This window comes from Crassostrea angulata, chromosome 7 (genome assembly GCF_025612915.1).
Source record: "Crassostrea angulata isolate pt1a10 chromosome 7, ASM2561291v2, whole genome shotgun sequence".
Lineage (NCBI taxonomy): Eukaryota > Metazoa > Mollusca > Bivalvia > Ostreida > Ostreidae > Magallana > Magallana angulata.
In genome coordinates this window covers 15,350,448-15,373,187 of record NC_069117.1, presented here as the reverse complement: position 1 = coordinate 15,373,187, position 22,740 = coordinate 15,350,448, and the positions used below count along the sequence as shown (strand labels likewise).

The 22,740-nt window shown below is 34.9% G+C and overlaps 1 protein-coding gene across 1 annotated transcript in view; it reads left to right on the top strand.

The window, feature by feature from the left end:
* Positions 1-22,740, top strand: part of LOC128192845 (uncharacterized) — a 41,455-nt gene that overhangs the window by 14,029 nt on the left and 4,686 nt on the right. Inside the window, 16 exon segments of the mRNA XM_052865839.1 lie at positions 2,640-2,788; positions 2,899-3,013; positions 5,255-5,368; positions 12,536-12,673; positions 12,864-12,983; positions 13,132-13,389; positions 14,726-14,876; positions 14,961-16,119; positions 17,148-18,351; positions 18,569-19,881; positions 20,146-20,851; positions 20,933-21,049; positions 21,142-21,455; positions 21,540-21,638; positions 22,290-22,446; positions 22,554-22,737. Coding sequence (XP_052721799.1) covers positions 2,640-2,788; positions 2,899-3,013; positions 5,255-5,368; positions 12,536-12,673; positions 12,864-12,983; positions 13,132-13,389; positions 14,726-14,876; positions 14,961-16,119; positions 17,148-18,351; positions 18,569-19,881; positions 20,146-20,851; positions 20,933-21,049; positions 21,142-21,455; positions 21,540-21,638; positions 22,290-22,446; positions 22,554-22,737 — 6,298 coding nt within the window.

Below are 22,740 nucleotides of genomic sequence, written 5' to 3'. Positions count from 1 at the left end.
TCAAAATTTTCATTCAATAAGATATGCATATATCCTATTCTAAAGTCTTTATTTACATCAGTATTTATACACAGTATAGTATCAGTTTCTAAGTACACCAATGGTCAACATTGGTAACCAGTTGCTACCATTGGGAACCATTTGTAGACATTGGTGACCGAACTTGCCGTTGGTGACAATCTGGTGAACTCTGAACGCACCTATTATCAATCTCCGTTTCGAGTCGACGGACAATGGTTTTCTCGAGATGTCACTTTCAACTGTAAACTTCCCAAGCAGGCATTCTCTTTATAATGATGTGAAAGATGACATGAATTCATAAAAGCATTTTGTCGCCATATTAATTTTCATCGCTCCTCTACTGTCACTCGGGTACATATACCGGTTGAGAAAGTTACGGTCAGTTGCTTTCTGATCGAGGCATTCAGGTTGCACGGACTTCTAAATGCATGAACAACACAATGTAGCAAAATGTTTGTAATAAATAATAAAGGAAACAACAATCAATAAAATACAAAACATATTTATTTTTTTGAACGAATTTCCAAGGCCTCCGTATTATTTTGCACAGATAGTGCGGACTTACTTCGCTTGCACATCGAACACGTGTGCCGTTCATACAGAATGCATAACGTCGCCATCAATTTTAAAACCCAGGCGGTAGTACATCCAACACAGTAGCTAAATGATAGAAAACCCAAGAAAGTAACAACGTAACATGCATCGTGTCCATCGGTTTCTACAAAAACGCTCCGTTTCTTAAAATCCATGCGATCATTGACCTTGCTCGATCTGTCACAGTGTGTGGTTTTGCGCATGTGCGATGTTATAACATACACAGGAAAACGGATTACAATTATCGAGGATAATTTTTTTAAGTATCTGTGACTGGATTTCAGTATGTCTTGTTTCGTCGTTTATTGGATCTGCCTTGGCAGTGGAGTGGTTGTCATATTTTTGTTCAAAACGCGTTTCTGCACGTATTTCCGTCCAAGATAACGTGTTTGGGTGAATGAAATACCTGAATGCGGTGCAGCATAAATAGTGCTCTCGGCCTTATATAGGTGGTGTGTAGCAATGAGCAGAACAATAGAAATCGACAACTAATATGGCGATAGTCGGAGATAAAAGGAAAATAATGCGTATTTATAAATTCTTATCAGCGTTAAAGTCATAATACAATAATAACCGCCTCGAATTCAAGGGCGAATATAATGAGGCGATGCCCCTTTGTGTCATTTGTTTTTAAAACAAATTGTGTGCATGATTATTCCATTGAAATATAGCTTAATTGACAGAGTAAACTACTGCATTGTCTTTTATTATTCACATACTTAGAATAACCATCGTTTAAAAGCGGTCACAAGATTTGGTGTTAAATCGGACCAAGCATCTTTAAGTATTAGATTAAGGAAAACAGTTGTTACAATATAATGCAAAGAAATAAAATTCATCGATTCTAGAAAAACCATTTGGCTAAATAAAGGTCTACAAAACACAGATTTGGAAATATTGAATTAATTTTGCAAAATATGGAAAGTTCTTTACTATTAAAGCTGTTATTGTGGACGATGCTATTGGAAAGTTACGTGCAAAAATGTTTTCGCATTTGTGTTTGTGTTCCAATATGCTTAAAAAGTCAGTGAGATACATTTTGGTTTGTTTTATACCAAGGCAAGCAAAAAGGATCAAGTACTAAGTGTTCTAGCATTAACAACGAGTAAAAGAGAAAGATCCCAAACTAACAAAATACAGTTAAAGCTGCTTGGTCCGATTTTATATCAAATTTTATGCACGCTTTTAAACGATGGCTATGCTTAATATATGTATAATAATAGACATTGCAGTAGTTTTACCCGTCAATTATGCCAAATTTCAATGAAGAAAAATACGTACAAAATTTGCCAACAAAACAAACGACATTAAAAGGTACCGCGTTATTTCGCCTCATGTTAAATTTCACCCCTGGCGACGAGACGGGAATGGTTGTATTACGACTTTGACATCGCTCTAAATAAAGGTCGAAATGATCAGACAAATTACAAATAAACATGTGTACGTTTTGTTCGCTAATATTTCCAAAGGCTGCTTTCTTTACAATCGATGCATAGCATGCGGGTTGAATAAGCCCAATCATTCGGGGGACGAAACCAAGCGGTTTCCTTTTCTAAACATTCCCGTGATGCATTTTGGTTTGTTTTTTCGTTTGCCCAAAGAGAAATTATTTTTATTTACTTTGAATATTTCTAACTTTGAAAGGAGACTGATTCTGCTGGTGTAAATAGGAAAAAGTCCATAACTTTCTGAGATAAATGATTTGTATGGAACAAATTTTGATACTGTAATTACAAAATAAATCGGACCAAGCAGCTTTAAAAATCTTAATAAAAAGTTTACGATGCAGACAAAAATCTATTTTATCTCTAAAAACAATACGTTTATATTGTTCTGCTTTAATTATTTCAAACTATAACATGCAATAAAAGTTGACAAATAATATATTTCAAATTAGATAATAAAAACTTTCACTAAAATGCATGCAGTCAGAAAATAGAGATATGAAACCGTTTTAAAGTTAGAGAATGGTAGATAAAGAAGAGTTAATAAAATAGGTTATAAAATGTAATTGGTCATTGCAGATGAACTTGGGCCCTTTTTATCAAAAGAAAAAGCAACATCGTACCTCCAAGGAAGATCTAGACGTGTCAAACGAGACATTAATGAAGAATGTAGTGAATAAGGGGGTTGTGACCATGAAGAGGTGTCGGAACATGGCGTCAGAGACGTGGTAAGTATGATACAATTATAATAGTGTTTGATCACTGAGAGAAAGAAACAAGGTTAATGGGATAAAATAATGTATATGGTATATATAATCACGACATTTCAATGTTGCAGTGTACGTGGATGAAAAACAGACTATGCAATCAGCTTCACTGTTCACCTGGATCTGTGTGTGCCACCACAACCAGGGACTGTAGCAACTTGAACAATTACGGAGTAGGTTGTGAAGGTAAGATCTTTTTAATTTATTTTAGTACAAGAACTTCAGAGGAATTTATAGATAGTGAGGCGAGTATTAGAAAGAAATAATGAAAGTTTGAGTTCTTGGTTTTTTTTATTTCAAAAGGATTAGTTCAAATTTAAAATGAACATATCACATTTTCTTATTGCTGTTTGTACATGATAATTAAACATTGTATATGTAATTTAATTCTGTAAACACTCTCTAAATTATGTGTATGTTCAATAGATTTATACGAATGAAATCCTTGCTTGTTTTGTTGACTAAAACGAATGAAGATTGCAATAATATGTATTGATTCACTTTTTAAAGCTATGGATTTTTTATGAAAAAATAAAAATACAAGAGGCCAATTGGCCTTAATGGTCACCTGAGTAGCATATATCCAATACACAAACTTGTCATGGAGTCTCATATATGCATCTAATTAATTTGGTTTCATACTGGAGTAGAAAAATTATAAATTTGTAAAGACAACCACATTTAATTCAAACTGTGAAACCTATAATTTTGGTGAAAAACTAAAAGATCTGGTCTACAAAATAATGAATTCAGTTTTCCTTTCAGGTGTGTGGGAGTAAAGAAGATAATTTTTTAACGTTATATGCATTAACATCTATACATCCATTTTGGCCCTGCCCTAGAGTCAAAACCCATACCCCAGGGGACATGAACATTAAAATTTCAGTAGAGGACTTCCTGGTAAACATAATTATTAGTCGTTTTTTTTTAATACAGATGTGTGAGAATAGAGAAGAAGATTTTTAAACATTATATGCATTAACACTTTATTGCCATATTGCCCCCCCATGTCCTGAACCCCTGACCCAGGGGCCATGAATTTCACAATTTAGGTAAAGGAGATTGTGGATATCATAACCATGTATTCAGTTTTTTGCCCACATGTGTTGGAGTAGAGAAGAAGATTTTTTAAGATTTAAATCATTTTTACTATATGGCCATATTGGCCCCACCCCAGAGCATGAACACCTTACCCAGGGGTCTTGAATTTCACAATTTTAGTAGAGAGCCTCATGGACATCATAATCATGCATTTAGTTTTTAACAAATATATATGGGAGTAGAGAAGAAGATTTTCTAAGATTTAATACATTTTTACTATTTGGCCTGACGGCCCCATCCCAGAGCCTGAACCCCTGACCGAGGGGTCATGAATTTCACAATTTAGGATGAGGGCTTCATGGACATCATTATCATGCATTTAGGTTTTAACAAATATATATGATAGTAGAGAAGAAGATGTTCTAAGATTTAATACATTTTTACTATTTGGCCATATTGGCTCCACCCTACAGCCTGAACCCCTGACCCAGGGGTCATGAATTTCACAATTTAGGATGAGGGCTTCATGGACATCATTATCATGCATTTAGGTTTTAACAAATATATATGATAGTAGAGAAGAAGATTTTCTAAGATTTAATACATTTTTACTATTTGGCCATATTGGCCCCTCCCTAGAGCCTGAATCCCTGACCCAGGGGTCATGAATTTCACAATTTAGGAAGAGGGCTTCATGGACATCATAATCATGCATTTAGTTTTTAACAAATATATATGGTAGTAGAGAAGAAGATTTTCTAAGATTTAATACATTTTTACTATTTGGCCATATTGGCCCCTCCCTAGAGCCTGAATCTCTGACCCAGGGGTCATGAATTTCACAATTTAGGAAGAGGGCTTCATGGACATCATAATCATGCATTTAGTTTTTAACAAATATATATGGTAGTAGAGAAGAAGATTTTCTAAGATTTAATACATTTTTACTATTTGGCCATATTGGCCCCACCCTAGAGCCTGAATCCCTGACCCAGGGGTCATGAATTTCACAATTTTGGTAGAGGGCCTCATGGACATTATAACCATGCATTCAGTTTTTTCCTCACATGTGTGGAAGTAGAGAAGAAGATTTTTGAAAATTTGGCTTTTTTTGCATATTTGGCCCCGCCCGTGGCACCCCAGGGGTGGTAGAGCCATAAATTTCACAATTTAGATTCTTCTTACCATAGAGATGCTTCACACCAAAAATGGTAACGATTGGCCTGGTAGTTTTCAAGAAGAAGTTAAAAATGTAAAATTGTTAACGCACGACGCACGACGCACAGACGCACGACGCACGACGCACAACGCACGACGACGGACGAAGACCAATTGCAATAGGTCACCTGAGTGACTCAGGTGACCTAAAAATTACTTGTTTAACAGACATAAACGAGTGCGCAAGCTATCCTTGTCAAAATGGCGGAAGGTGTTCCAATAATATCAACAGCTTTTCCTGTTCGTGTCCTGGGCATGTCTATGGAACAACGTGTGAATATGGTAAACTAAGAAACAATACTCATTGTTATTTGCTATATTTTAGTATTACATACCATCGATAAACATAAATTAATAATTTGGTGATAGAAATCTATTCTTGGCGATTAGTTGTTTCTTCCTGCAGATACATGTAGTATGCTCTTTGAATATATGAACTTTAAAAAGATATGCAGTCAGCAGAAGAAGCAAAGAAGATTTTTAAACATTGTACTTTTATAAATTAAAACTGCATGACCATTTTGGCCCCGCCCTTGAGTCAGAACCCCTACCCAGAGGGACGTGAAATTTGAAATCTTGGTAGAATGTTTTGTAGTTTAATTATAAAGGAAGCCAGTTTCCAATTGAGCAGAGAGAGAGAGAGAGAGAGAGAGAGAGAGTAAAGTAGAATATTTTTAAACATTTTATATATTTACACATGACCATTTTCGCCCCACTAGATTTAGAACTCCTTCGGGGACATAAAATTTGAATTTTCGTAGAGAGTTTTATCGTCTTTCGTAATACGCAGTCTTTTTAAATAGTTTTTAAATAATTTGACTCACTACATTTTAAACGTGAAAGTCAGTGCAGTCAAAATGACGTCCATCTCACTACATTATTGGTAACACACATGCAACCCACAGCATATGATAAAATACAATTTCGATACATATTCATTTTTATTTCCAGAAATTTTGAAGTTACAATTTATTTTATCTGTTTAAACTTTATTCATTGATGCTGGTATTCAAGAGGTTCTGAAAGTTTTACATCTGGCAAGTAAGAATGTTCTTCAAAACGATAGTATTAAGGTCTGCCTCAACTTATTCTTGTTGTTTATATTTAAACCATTGATATCTTTTAATTATATTGCTTAACTGAGTGATTGGTTGATTTATCCCTACATGCAAATAAGTCTATCCCTTTGATAAAATGTGACCGGGTTAGACTCATTTTCCCTTTCCTCATGATTATCAGCGGGGAAATTAAGATGTTTCTATATATCTGGCGACAATATATAGAATTAAGATACAATTTATACTTTAACCTAAAAATATTTATAAATATAGCAGTTAATGCAACGTCAGGCAATATTTAATTATGTCGTTTTTTGAATGATATTTCGGAAGAAAAATGAACTATGAAGTGAACTTTGACACAAACCCTCAAAGAATATAAGTCGATGACCTATATATTTTTTCTGTTCATCGGTAAGTTAATTGACCTCTTCTTAATATTAAATTTTAAGAAGAGTAATCTCAATGATAATTTCAATCTATTGCAAATTTTTTAAAAATATCTTGGGTTTTTTTTTTACCACACCCCAGAAAATTCCCATTACTTTCTATTATATCTGAGAATTTTCGTACCCAAATTTTGAAACACCCTGTATAATAAGGAAGTCGATGATCATGTAATTTTTTTTAATTGATATTCACTCTCCATTAACTGATTAAAATTATATGAAAAATTGACGAAAAATCTATTGTAGAAATGAATTGGGTCCGCCGTCCTTAAGCACGAGTGACATATGTTATAGAGTAAAACTTCAATTTTAAGTGTGTCAATTAAGCAAAGATGAGATGTAATAGTTAATAAAATAATTAAGCAATATTAATTAAATTAAAATATTGTCTTGTACAAAGGGAAAGGTACTTTAATGAATTCATTTGAAAATACATGTAGATAAAAGTCAAATTTCATTCATTCATTCATTCATTCATTCATTCATTCATTCATTCATTCATTCATTCATTTATTTCAATCTCAACAACATTGCATAATGGTACACAGACATTACATGTATTATGATACAGATGTGATATTTACGAAAATGGCTTCAATAAGAGTTTGTCAAAATTTCACTCAATGAAAGGATTATTACCTTATATAAGAAACATGCCCGTTTAAAGGACATATCGCATGATTTTTAAACTTCAATTAAAAAAAAATTCTATACTTATTAAAAAACGATTTACATGATAATCTGCCTAGATTATTAGTTTGAAAGCGATGATGTTCAAATCCCGCGATATGCATATTTTTTCTCGCCATCTACCCGCCATGTTTTGTGATGTCATATGCGACCTCGAGCGAGAAGGTGTGAAAACAGTTGTTAGTCAACATTCTTATCGGATTACGTTTAATCGACAATAAAACCAATTACACTTAACAGATTACTAATAACGGAACATTATGGTGTTAAGTGTCGCCTACGGGTGTTCAGGCCGTCATAAGAACGATTTTTTTTTCAGTTTTCCAAAGGAAAGTGTGAGGAAGAAGACTTGGACAATTTTTGCCGCCGAGGGGATTTTGTGCCAACGAAAAACAATCGTGCACTTTTCTAAGGATTAGTTGGACAGAGACCCTGATAAACTGCGAGAAAATGGGCATGATGGAGCGAAAATTCGATTAAAGAGTGAGTCCAACCGGATACCCCCTCCTTCTTCAGCAACCATTGAACGAGAATGCCGCCATTTTTCTGCCCCCAGCGAAGCCTAGAGGAGCGTTTGCAAAGCGCCAGAGAGCAGACGTAAGTTTTTATCATTTTTTTAGATATCTGATTTATGAAATCAGAAATATAAAGTTTGAAATATAATAAGTATACTGCATTGAACACTGTTGAAAAAGTGTAATCTATAATAGCCAATAAAAGCTTTTTTAAGAGAACAAGAGGCCAATTGGCCTTAACGGTCACCTGAGTAGCATATATCCCATACACAAACTTGCCATGGAGTCTCAGATATGCATCTAATTAATCAGGTTTCATTCTGGAGTAGAAAAATTATAAATTTGTAATGACCACCACATTTCAAAAAGAACTGTGGAACCTATAATTTTTGTGAAAAACTAAAAGATCTGGTCTACGAAATCATGAATTCAGTTTTCCTTTCAGGTGTGTGGGAGTCAAGAAGATAATTATTTATAGTTATAGGCATTAACATCTATGCATCCATTTTGGCCCTGCCCTAGAGTCAAAACCCATTCTTGAGGGGACATGAAAATTAAAGTTTCAGTAGAGGACTTCCTGGTTAACATAATTATTAGTCAGTTTTTTTTATACAGATGTGTGAGAATAGAGAAGAAGATTTTTAAACATTATATGCATTAACACTATATTGTCATATTGCCCCCCCCCCCCCCTCATGTCCCGAACCCCTGACCCAGGGGCCATGAATTTCACAATTTAGGTAAAGGAGATTGTGGATATCATAACCATGTATTCATTTTTTTGCCCACATGTGTGGAAGAAGAGAGGAAGATTTTTTTAAGATTTAAAACATTTTTACTATATGGCCATATTGGCCCCACCCTAGAGCCTGAACACCTAACAAGGGGGTCATGAATTTCACAATTTTAGTAGAGGCCCTCATGGACATCATAACCTATATTCAGTTTTTTGCTCACATATGTGGGAGTAAAGAAGAAGATTTTTTAAGATTTAAAACATTTATACTATATGGCCATATTGGCTTCACCCTAGAGCCTGGACACCTTACAAAGGGGTCATGAATTTCACAATTTTGGTAGAGGGCTCCATGGACATCATAACCATGCATTTAGTTTTTAACAAATATATATGGGAGTAGAGAAGAAGATTTTCTAAGATTAAATACAATTTTACTACATGTATTTGACCATATTGGCCCCACCCTAGATCCTGAACCCCTGACCCAGGGGTCATGAATTTCACAATCTTGATAGAGGGCCTCATGGACATCATAATCATGCATTTAGTTTTTAACAAGTATATATAGGAGTAGAGAAGAAGATTTTCTAAGATTTAATACAATTTTACTATATGGCCATATTGGCCCCACCCTAGAGCCTGAACCCCTGACCCAGGGGTCATGAATTTCACAATTTAGGTAGAGGGCTTCATGGACATCATAATAATGCATTTAGTTTTTAAAAAATATATATGGTAGTAGAGAAGAAGATTCTCTAAGATTTAATACATTTTTGCTATATGGCCATATTGGCCCCACCATAGAGCCAGAACCCCTGACCCAGGGGCCATAAGTTTCACAATTTTGGTAGAGGGCTTCATGGACATCATAACCATGCAACTAGTTTTTTCCTCACATGCGTGGGAGTGAAGAAGATTTTTGAAAATTTGGCCTTTTTTTTTTGCATATTTGGCCCCGCCCGTGGCACGCCAGGGGTGGTAGAGCCATGAATTTCACAATTACGATTCATCTTACCATAGAGTTGCCTGGTAGTTTTCAAGAAGAAGTTAAAAATGTAAAATTGTCAACGCACGGCGTACGACGCACGACGACGGACGAAGACCAATTGCGAAAAGTCACCTGAGTGACTCAGGTGACCTAAAAGATTAATGTTTTGGTTTTTTTACACAAAATTTTACATAAAATATTCTTGACAGTAACGAGGATGACCGTGGTGACCATGACCCGGATTATGACCCATTAGACCAGACGGAGGTTGTTGCAGACTCTCATCATGTTACTTATACCCTGAGGAGTGATGCCCCGTCAGAAGAAGAAAGACAGTATCTTGTGTCTGAGTCCTGCTTGGCCAGCATACTTGGAAACTGTGACATGTGAAAAGCCGTGTGAGCCAGTTGTGCAGTTTACCAAATCTCTAACTATGACATTTTTTGTAGGTACAGACACAAAGAAAACTAAATTATATGTTTATTCAACGTTTTTCTAATTGAAGATAACAAGAAAGTTGTAATTCATTCTACATGGTATTACATATTTTTAATGTCTTTTTTTTTACATAGTGCAATGTGGGTTTTTTTCAGATTATGTGGACATCATGCGGCTGAAACTTGTAGTGCGCAGACGACAGATATCCTCATGTCCAGCAGCTACACAGCATGGAAAAGCCTCTCTTATATATCAGCCACCACCTCTTTCATCAGCCTACGCTGCAGTCAACAAAGACCAGCTCGTCGCCACACGCCGCACCAGGTTTGCCAGATAAAGTCAGATGAGATTCCTGAAAGCCAGTGTAGTTCTCTGGTGGGGATGTCCTCCGAATGGCTGTCACAACACATGCTGGCAAAACTTTTCTGTTTCCTCTTCCGGTGCCATATCCAGAAGACAATTCTCCTATAAGCGATGTGTCGATATACCCTGTATATAAACAGACAGTTATAGCTTGTGATACGGAATATATCAGTTGTAAAAGATTGTTGTTGTTGAATATTGTTTTTGTAGCATATAGTTTATTGTTGAATATTTTCATAATTTATTATTATTTATTAAGGCTGAAAATTGTTGTTTTTAATATATTTGTTTTTGATTCCATGTCTATATTGTATATATGTTATACAAAAGAGAGCAAGAATTGAGTACATGATTCATTCCAGTTTATTAATGATAATTAAACAGTTGAAAACTGGTTATTGTCTTACTCATGGATTGGTTCGTTGTCATCTAGTGGCCCCTCTCTTTGGATGTACTCATGGAGACTAACTCCAAGGACTCGAGCATTCAAGCAAATGTCTCTAAAAGTTTTCATGCTCGGTAATGCATTCGAGCTTACTTGACTCTCGTATCTGGTCAACGAGTGGGGTCTCTACACAACACGTGCACTCCATTGTTGTCGCCATAACTTCGCAAGAACACATTTGCACCTTTGTTAAAATATAAAATGGGGTTTTTTTTTTCAAATTATTAGTTGCATGAAAATCGTAGTTTTACGGGAAATAAAAGTTAATGCAGACTGTTCTGAAATAACTACTGTAGTCATTTGATATTAAATTACAAGTTACGGGGTTAAACGGATGTTCGTGATTTTGAGACTTTAATTTTACAACAATGAACATTATAATCATAAAAAACGCAAACTAAATTAATTCATTATCACTATTAATTAAATCAATATTTCATAAAGATGTTAAATTAAATATCCTTACCAAATTGTGTTAGCACGTCTATCGATCTGATCGTTTCCACGGACTTCATTGTCACTTTTCTCGCTTCTTTCTTGGGCTTTATGGTCGTTATTTATCTGCACTGGGGGCTCAAACATGTACGGCTGGATGTTGAGATTCTCGGGAATTTCATCAACATCAGAAAAAACGTATTATATAGCAAGTAAATATCAAAGATAACGCTAATCCTATTATGTGTTGACAATCAGCTGTTTGAAGAAGGTCGCATATGACGTCACAGTACCACGTGACACGCTACCTAATTGGCGGGTTGTTTTGACGATCGGGGCTAAGATTTAACGAGGCCGAGTACAGAACGAGTACGCACGCTTTCGCGCAGACTTTCATTTGAATTGTGACGTCATCTTTTTGCTTGGTTGACGCCATGGCGTGACAGTTTCAACTGCAGATATTCAGCGAAAATTGTTGAAAATAGCTCGTTTGATGTGTAAAATTAATGTTATATTGTGGAATAAACATAAATGTCTCAAAGTATAAGCTATATTTGGGCTCCGGTCGAAAACGTGAAGAGGGTTCGGCAAGCGTAACCCTCTGTCACGTTTTCTGAACTCGCCTAAGTATAGCTTAATTCATATATTTCAAGACAGTAACCATGTATTTTATATCAATGACCCTTAATATGTGATGTTATATATTTTTTATTACTTAAATATGCCTGAGTGTTTTAATAATACTATATAGATCACTTTTCCCGCCTTTGTCAAATAACAAATAGCCATTATCTGACAAATCTGGGAAATTGGGCATACAAAAATCAACTTTCATAAAACCCCTGGAACAAACCAGGAGGTAAAAGGTTTTTTTATTTGACCATTTGATGCCTTTTAGCAATAACTTTAATATGTAGAACAGAGAATGAAATCCCTAGGGCAGAAACTTTAAAAAAATGTAAAAAATGTGCAAAATTGATACATTTCAAGCAAAATCCCATAGGGTCCTATGTTAAAGATTAACAAACTTTGAGATGACCCCCTAAACAAACGGTGTGGTAAATGTTTTATTTTTTTTTTATCTTAAAATAATAATTATATCAGTAGTAATTCATGTCAAAAATTTCATCCAAAAATCTAGGGTAGAACAAATTAGACCCGGCCTCGTTACATCGATATTATTGCTAATTAACGCTTCCATACAGCAAACAATCTATCGGAAGTGATTACTATATACACAAGGAAGCCCCCAAAAATGTAAAATGTCCCGTAGTTCAGAAACGTCCGATATGTCCTTATGTATTCTCAATGCATTTAAATTGTTTGCAGCGTGTCATCTCCCCGAGCACTGCGTTGCTCCGACTTGTACAAACGCCTATGACTACCGTTGTACACAATGTCAGGACGAAGGCTCCACAGTGGTGTATTCCCTCTACTGGCCGAACGCCAACAGGAAAATTTGTGAAGGTTGTTTTAAACACATATTAAATTGGTTTTATCTAACCTTTTAAGGCAAATTGAAAATCATTCTATATCCTTTCCCCTCATTGTACCACCTCCCTTAACTACTATTATTTTTTCTGTTCACTTGTCCATCTTTTTTGTTTGCAAAAATGTTTCTTATTGTTCTCACACATGGAATTGAATTTTACCTTAGCAACCTGCTCGTGGAAAGAGAATTGGTGTTGGCCCGGAACATGCACCGATCACTTGGCAAAAAACTGTGTTTGTAGCACCGATTTCTACAAGTCCTCTTCCAATCCTGCGCGTTGTGAGCGTAAGTCAAATTAAAGATCATCTATAGTTGGAATTTGGACACTTGTAAATATATAAACAATTCTTCAAAGGATTCAAATTATAGAAATGTATATTAATTAATCCTTTAATGTACGGACTTTGACTTGATTCGTCTTGGTTTTTTCAAGTTTCGAAAAAGCCTCGCATTGAGACATGTCGCCTTGGGGCGGAGAGTGATAGAGGTGAGGTAGGTAATTCTACATCACACGGTGAGGGTCAGAAAGAGAAGTCGACCTACATCAACTTCCAGCCGAAATCGCTCTCTTTCAATTTTGTCACGGCGTTTGATACCCCCAAAGGTTTGCCAGAGAAACCGACACACATCCATGAATATCATTTCGGTGTAGTTCACGCAGAAGTATCACTCTACAAACAAAATATCTACGGTAAGTAAACATATAATGCTGTTTTGATCTTAGTTTTTTTGTACAGGTAGTTGTTTTATAAAAGTTCAGTGAACAGATTTCAAGTTGTTGATAACCTACATTATTTGGACAACCCCCGTTTTAAGTTTTTGTTCTATTCATTGCATGTAAAACCAATTTGCTAAAACATACTATTTTCTATATATTTTTTATTGCACTTAAAACCTGCTTGAGATAGCACAATATCTATCACAGATGTGTCAAGGTGAGTTTTAAGCATTTGAACATGTACGTCTTCTTGTATTTGTGGAGCTACAAGTAGTTTACAGGTACAAAATTTGGGTCATGTTATATAACAGTATGTGTAATCGTACGTGTACAACTATAAGAATTAACATTTTTTACATGTTCAGCTTTCTCTAACTGTTTTTGAAATAATTACATGATAAATGATAAAGAAACCTAAAGCATTGTCGATCCTAATTTATCGTCTGCATTACATAGAACAACGTTTGATATAGACTTAGGCATTATTTTTATTGGAAAAATGAAAAAAAGTTTGTATAGTTTTGATCTTGCACGTTTTGTGCAACTTATATAGAATTACGCAGTATGCAGAAATTATATAGGAATTATGACGTAATACGCATTAAAAAAGGGGATTCCCATAGTAACTCATATTTGTACACGTATACGTGTAAATGCTACACACTCTAATAGAGAACAAGACCCATCTAACATCCTGTAAAGTAGAATTACCAAAAAAAAAAAAAGATTACTGTTACGTAAAACGTGATAAAGTAAAGTCTTTAGACCTTGCAGCAGCAATAGTGTCATAAATATTTCCTATGTTAGTTTACTTTGTTAAAATTCAAATTCATGATTCAAAAATATGATCATTTATAATCTAGATCTGTGCACATGTAATGACAAGTCTGGAGAATATCTTTTGAGTCTTATCAATGTTTTTAAAAAAAAACTATTTGTTATCTATAAACTCGGCGATCAATACAAATCAAACCTTTTATCTGTTACGAAATGCGTCAATGTTCTTATGTTTCAGCGTACACAAAAACCAGTCAAAAATTTTCCAAGAATGTTTTTTTCCTGGTCAGTGCAATCTTCTGTAAAACTTGCATTTTGGTCATGTCTTTTCTGAAAAGCAGAATAACGTATCAATGGGATAATCAGAGAGAGAGAGAGAGAGAGAGAGAGAGAGAGAGAGAGAGTCTTACCTGTTCGATAGATATTTCTTAATAAGAGTTTCTTAATCGTGCTAACTTTTAAAAAAAATTCCACCATGTTTAAATTAAAACAGGCAGTTTATTTAATCCATTATATGTGATTTTTTTTCCAGGAAGAAAGACAAATGTTCAAACAGAACCACTGATAAGTAAACAGAAGTGTTCTTTAAACATTGAAGATCTGGATCCTAAACCAGATACTCCTATTGAATGCAAGGATGTTTTGTTTAATCAAACCACGTGGTTCATGCAAGATGGAGAGAGGTACATGTATTTGTGTTCGAACTAAGTTTTTCAAAGCTTGTTTTAGAACCTGGCATATATCTTTGATATTATCTTTTCTTACAGCCTTTGTTTGACGTACAAATCTCATGCGGGAGGATATATGAAATACAAAGATTTCAACAATAATGTCTTTCCTTCGTCTGGTGCAGTTATATACAACCGAGTTTCCGAATCGAAAGATGTATGTGTTCATTTTGATTCTTCGTCACCAGTGCACTGTGCAGAAACACTGTCTTGTCATGGAACAGAACCTTTACTGATCATGCCTGGACGATTAACACGGGATCCGAGCATAATGATAAAATATCGTGGATGGATCGATCCCTTTCCACACAACTCTGATCAAGCTTCTGGAATCAAGAGTTTTGCAATTACTGTCCACGAGGTGAAAGAGCTAGATAAACTCACATTGATAATGGACGAAAAGGGCCAGTCTTATAATGCATCTAATGATGAGGCAAACATTACATTACCGCACGAACCAGCTCTCTATGGCATTGCCCTGGAGGTGTTGGACAATGCTGGGAATGTAAAATCCGCTCGAAGATTTGTCATGTTTGACAAATCGTCCGAAATTAAAATAAATTTTTTGAAACACTTGAAAGTTGATTCTGCAAGTCCAGAAACAAATTACATATGGCAGACCCACAGAAAGAGAAGTTGCTTGTCTTGGGACGACAGGTATTACAATTCATACAACTATAGATTTAACCTTTTACGTAAAATTCAAAAGGACTTTCATGGAGTGTACCAAGGAATATATGAACAACAGACAGGAATATTACCAGTTTCAGGAACAAAAAACGTGCACGGAATAACTTCGTTTTATTATTCGTGGTTTAAAGAGAATCAGGAGGTGTCAGCTGAGGTAGCTATTCCAAATTTTCCTGATCAAAAGCTTTGCGTTGATTTAGGCGTAAAAGATGGAGAAACGCACACAATAACGATAACTTCCAAGGACTTAATGGAAAACACACTTTCAGAAAATATCACCTTTTACGTTGACGCAAGCGTTCCTGATATTGAAGAGGTGTGGTTAAGCAAAGATGGCGTTAGACAACTTTTTGTCCACAACTCAACAGATTTAGCTCAAATGGTTCTTCAATTTAAAACATTCGACTCACACAGTGGTCTTTATTCAATCGAATATTTTCTTGGAACGTCACGTGGAGGAAACGAACTCGCCTACAAAACCCTTGCTGTACATACTGTGGAAAATAAGGTACTTATAATTATACTTTATATAAATAAAGTAATTAACTTTCTCTCTATAGTGCCCAATAAACCGCCAATGATAGTCTGCCAATTTAAAATACCAAGAAAGGCATTGCCATCCCCCGTATCAACTTTGTCAGAGTACAAGAAAATTTGCACTGTTTGCAACAGCCTTGTCGTAAGGAAATTTTTTGTACGTACCGTCATTTCCGATTTCTCATATATGTTTAAGTTTTTATACATAGACCCAGTCCCAGTCGAAATATGTAGACGCCTTTACGGTTTGGAATTATTTTGATAATTAATAGAATAAATAAATCACTGATAAAAAATAGTTCACATTATCTTATATACTAGTAACTGGAATGGTTTAAACGTAATACTTAATCAAGTTAAAAGTCAATTTTTTTGGATAAATGCTGCGATTTGTTTAGATTTAGGGTATAACATATTAAAGTATCTTATGAACCACTGAATAAAATTTATTGCGTTAAATAAAATCTGTTAAAAATAGCAAACAATAAATTATTCAAACAACAAATGCATAATTTTGAGATATGAGGTTGCGATGGGGGATGTTGGGTATGTAACCACACGTTTTTGTTTTTTGATAAACATTTAAATAATCACAAAACATATACTGATTACAATGGAATATTTGCCCCCGTTTTATTTTCACCCAATTCGCCCTCGTTTTAAGCGGTCGAATTTAAGAGTGGATGAATCCCAATGTCTCAAAATATTAATCTTTAAAAAAAACTGTGTATCGGCGAATTCAAGACGTTCCGAAACTGGTTGCAATGTAGAATGTCAACAATTATACCTGGCGAAAATAACCCTATATACAGTTGTATTAAAAAGATTTAGAGGAAGGTGGCTTTTTTTTAAACTGTGTATGTAATTTCGTATTATTTTAATTATCGGTTTTAATCACCGAGTAAGTTTTACAATTATAAATTACATATCTTCAATGCCCTTTTGAACAGTCTTACATTAGTGTAATTCAAAAGTATAATAATGTGAATTTCATTTCAGAGTTGTGATTCTTTTGTCGATTGCTACTGTCCTAGTGTTGGACTCTGCGAAAATTCATTATATACAGTAAAATTCAACCATCTGATAAAGAATAACACCAACACTGGGCAACACAACAGGGCCTATTATTTTACTGTAAAGGTAACAAACGGAGCACGGCTGGTTGCTATTGAACATGTGGACATTCTTGCTGATGATTCACCTCCAGTGAAAGGAGTGGTTGTTGAGGGACCTGAGGGATATCCTGATATTGATTATACCAGCGAAATATCGGTGATTGTCAGATGGAACGGGTTCATAGACCATGAAAGTGGAATTATGAAATACCGCATTGGTATCGGTGAGCACTGTCTTTCAGCAGCAGAGATGAATGTCTACTCTCACGACCTGCCAAATAATTCTAGTCTTTATGAATCATCAGAAGCATATCTTAAAGTTTATTTACCACACGATGGTCTTTATTATGTTTCGGTGTTAGCTTACAACAATGCATTAGAACCATCAGAGGTTGCTTGTTCAGATGGTGTTTTTCGTGACACGACTCCCACCAAGGTAACTGATTTAACTCTGGAATCAGCTAAAGTTAAACCTGTTATTGGATGTTATGATAATAAGGTCTGGCATATTTTTGAAAACTTAACGGCATACGAACTTCAGAAAACCGAAAGATGCAACATCGCTTGTAATTCAACTATGACTATGCAACTCGTTCAGTACCTTCCAAAGCGAAACCGGTACTCAAACCATTCCTCATACTCGACAGCTATGTGTACAAAATTATCTGGTTTCTCAGAAAATTGGTTTATATATCTTCCATCTGACAAAATAAAATTAAGATGGGCCTTAGAAGAAAATGAATCACAAATCCAGAAAGTATACACAGGATTTGGATCAACATCTAGCGCAAGCATGAGTCCAGACTTGATATCGTATTTAGAAACTAAAATATTCAATGAGTATCATGTCGTGCATTCGGGTTTGGATCCTGGCATACCAGTTTATGCTTTTGTTAAAGTAAAGAACAAGGCCGATCTCACAACCCTTGTCCCATTTGGACCTATAATCATCGATGAGACGCCTCCCTTATACCGAGGAAACGTTGCTGTTATCAAAGATCCTGAATACATCTATGTCGGATGGACTGAAAATACATTTATGGAGGCAGAACAAAAGGAACCAATTGAGTCTGTGCTTTTTCGAATAGGTATGTGATATCAATATTTTTACGGTTTTTAAATTTCGTGCTGTAAACATTGTTAAAAAGAGTCAAATATCTCATTAAACTTTTATTCAAAATGGTTTCGTTAAGAATAATTATAAAGTTAGATATTATGACTATTTACGAAGAAATGCATGATATAAATCCTTTTTTTTTTTATATTTTACTAATTTCACTTAATTCAATTTCATTTATTTTTAAGGTTGTGGAAACGTATTAAGAACACCTCTGTTGGAAGCAAAAATATTTGAGAAGTGTCCTGGAAACTTTTCATCTTGTTTTAAATATCCACTTGAAAGGGTCCTCAAATTTCATACTAATGATGAATCAAAACACTATTTTAACCTGTACGTTTACAACATAGCAGGACATTTTGCAGAAGTTCAGACTGATCCCTTTTTTCTTCCACCTCGGTTTCCACCAACAACAGGGATACTTATTGAAACAGAGTCGGGACACTTATCATCCAACAACGATATTGACTATACTTTTCAGACCAACCAAATTTGTTTTGATTGGAAAGGAATATGGCATGTTCAAAATATGTCAATAGAAATAGGACTCGGATCTAGCAGAGAATCAGCTGATGTTCAATTTTTTAAATCTATTTCAAATGATGAGAATTGTTTACACAACTTGCAACTAAAACCATTTAAGAAATATTATACATTTGCGCGTGCGACTGTTGCAGGTCATGTACAGTCCGTGGTTATTTCCGATGGATTCACGGTCATTGACAAAGCAGACGTGCTTAATGCCCTAGACGTCCGAATTGGAACACCTTGCGGGGCCAAACATTTAACAGAAGTTGATGTTGAAATGGCAAATACCTCAAATGTATATTTCGTAAAAAGTAAATTACGAGAAAATCAAATATATACAGCTGTTTCAAATAACACTGCCCTTACAAGTGAAGATGTCGTATGGATTGATGAGATGAATAAACAATTTGTTGTCATTGTTCCGCAGCCTAAGTTCTATGTTCTAAACAATAATCCTGTAATTATACTTTCCTGTCAGGAGAATAAGAGGTTTCAGTCCAGTAAGCACACGATAGATGTGTTTTGGGCATATGATAAAACAGAGTCAATTACGCACTACAAAGTAGCTTTGTTTAAGATTAACAAGGATAGAACAGAGACACTGATAGAAACGTTCAAAAACGTTGGTAAAAACATGCAGATCCATCTCAATAATTTGCATTTACAAAACAACCAACTGTATCGTTCATTAGTCCAACCTTGCTTCCAGAAAACGTGTTTGAAAGGGAAGTATTCGAAAGATGTATTGGTTGAAGAATGGCTTCATTCTAGTTATGACATAGAAGCATTTTTCGTTGTGAACGGAAGAGATGCCCAAGAAGTGGATGTAAATGTGAAGTTTGATGCATTTAGATGTGGTCAAACGAACAATGCCATAGGGTATGCTGGGGCATTATTTGAAGCAATTGATCATCATCATCAACTTACATCTTGGTATCTTTTGCCCTTAAACACTTCTTACAATACATTTGATGTAAGTGATTTCTTTTATATTTGGTATTATTAGCCATATTCTTTATCATAGTTTTTTCTAGTTATATAATTATGAATTTATGCTACAAAGATTATAGGTAACAAATTAAAAAAAATTAACATAACTAGAGGAAAAAAATAAAAATAAAGAATGCAGCCAGCACACCTAATATTAACGTTTAATGTTTTGTACGTTTTCAATTATATATATACATATATATGTAATCGAGAATCTTTTTATTATTAATGTTTAATTTTTTTATAGATTGACATTCCATATACGTTGCCCGTTTATGGATACAAAAGTATGAAAATCTGTGTTAAAGGAATATGTCGATCTGGACAGTCAGAAACATCTTGTACAAATCTCAAAGCGAAGTCCAATCCAAATGAGATTACAACTGGACATCTTTACGAGATCGATTCCGAGGGAGATAACTTCAAGGCAATCCTCGAACTAGCAGACAGTCAACATTTAGGGGATAAAATAAGACTTGTACATGATGCAGAAGTCGATGTGGTATCGCGTGGTCGAAGAGTACACGGATTCATGAACGGAATAGATGGAAAGATTGTAACTTGGTACCTAATGGAAAAACAATCATTGCCTCATCTTACATGCGATGCTGATATCTATTGTCTCCAAACGACGACCTCAACAGATGGGATAGGAAGGTTTAACACACAGGGGTTACGAGCCGGCACATATTTTATATGTGCTATTGTAGAAAGCAACAACTCGAGTAACCTGAAACATTTTACATCAGCGGAAAATGACTTTTCCACATGCGGGAATGGCTTTGTTATTGATGAATCGCCACCCGCTGGTGGCCTTGTAGACATTTCTAGCAACAATGATGATTTTATTAGTGACAAAAACGAGTTAGAAGTACATTGGTCGGATTTTTACGATGATGAGATGAAACTAAGCGTTGAACATTCTGGTATCGCTAGATATGAAGTCTCGTTAGGTAATTTTAGTGAGTGTCATATAAAAGAAGTAATAAAAAGATCGTTTGAATAAGAATGTATATAATTTGTTTTCTTCCTAGGTTCCATTTTTGGTGGTCAAGATGTCGTTCAATACAGAAATGTTGGTTTGCTGACGTCAGTAGTATTTTTCAACACTAGCCTGAATATTGGAATGACATATTTTGCCACAGTAAAAGGTATTGCCAAGACTGAAATTTGGTAGTATACTCATAATTGTATATGTATTTTTTAAATTTGTAAAATTGAGTTCATTTTCTTTTGTGAACAGCGTTTGATTTTGCCGGCCATGTCACAGAAGTCACTTCCTCTGGAAAAACACTTGATTTCACTGCCCCTGAATTAGGAATGATTTTCGTACGATTTTCTGGACTTAAAGATGCTATTTCAACAATTCATGAGCTCTTTGTCCAGTGGGAAGGTTTTGTTGACGAAGAAAGTGGAATTAAAGACACCTTATTGGCTATGGGTTCTACAAATGAATCCACGGACATTTTGGATTTTCGTTCAGTCACAGGGGGGTCTACCATAATCAAGGAGCTTGAATCTATGCGAGATGGACACCAATATTTTATAATTCTAAAGGTAAAATATCTAAGGCATTACATGTTTAGTTAATTCAAATATGTATCATGAAGGTTTTCTTTTTGATTTATGATAACTTTGAAGGTATTAAACAACGCGGGCCTCCATACGATTGCAGCATCAGAACCGTTTTTATTTGACAAGTCTCCACCTGAAAATGGTGTTGTTTATGATGGTCTCGCAGTAAGTACATTTTATTTAAATCAGATTAATAACCGTAGGAATATATTTGAGGGTTAGGAATTAAATTTATGTATATTAAGGGATTCACTGTTGGTATGTAGCAATTTATCACGAGTCAAACCATAATTACTGCCTTATACTAAACATCTACATTTATTTCAAACATATAAAGTTTCTTTGACTATTCTTTGATATATTTGCTTGTTACCTATAAAGCTTTCTCGCCATTTGATATTAAGTAAAGGTTGATGTAAATAAGAAATCTTAGAACCAAAATGTTTGTGCAAGTTTTCAAAGATCAAACGTCTCTGCCGATTTAGCACTCGGGATCTGCTGGTCAGTATTCACTTTGCCAGGAAGTAGTCAAACACATTTCTCAGTATATACAATTTCCTAATTGAATTATATATCCATGTTGTGTCTTAGTTTCAATGGAAGTAAATGATATGGGATGAGGATATGCCTTTAAGTATATATGTTTTTAAAATAATATTTCGATTGCTTTAACAATTTCTGACGTTTGTAAAAGCTGATGTAAAATAAACTGAAGTGTATTTATATAACTATGTAATTAATTATGCCTTCTAGAGGACCTACATTTGAAGAACATCACACAGTCTATCTAATATTTTCTCTATTCATCTTGACTAGAATGATGTTGACTTTCAAAACGACATTCAGTCATATACTTGCCATTGGTGTGACTTTGTTGACCCTCACACGAGTATAGAGTATTATGAAGTTGGACTTGGTACAAAACCTTTCACATATGATATATTCCCCTCCAGATTTGTTGGACTTCACAAAAGTAAGACCTTTCATTTATAAATGACCAACTTAATGATTTTTTTTCTTTCTGCTCCGTCCAAAACGACCCCAATAGGAAATCGTTAATTTTCTTCTTTTATTTCCTAGATAATTCTTGGAGTGGGGCTTTTGAACCTGGAGTAAAATATTACGCTACGGTTAAGGCTTGTAATCGTGCTGGACTGTGCTCTTTCAAATCTTCGAATGGCGTCATCATGGATAACACTCCTCCAGTCACTGGATTAATTCATATTGGATTTAGTGGCCATCACGAACCTTTCTTGCCTTATAAGTA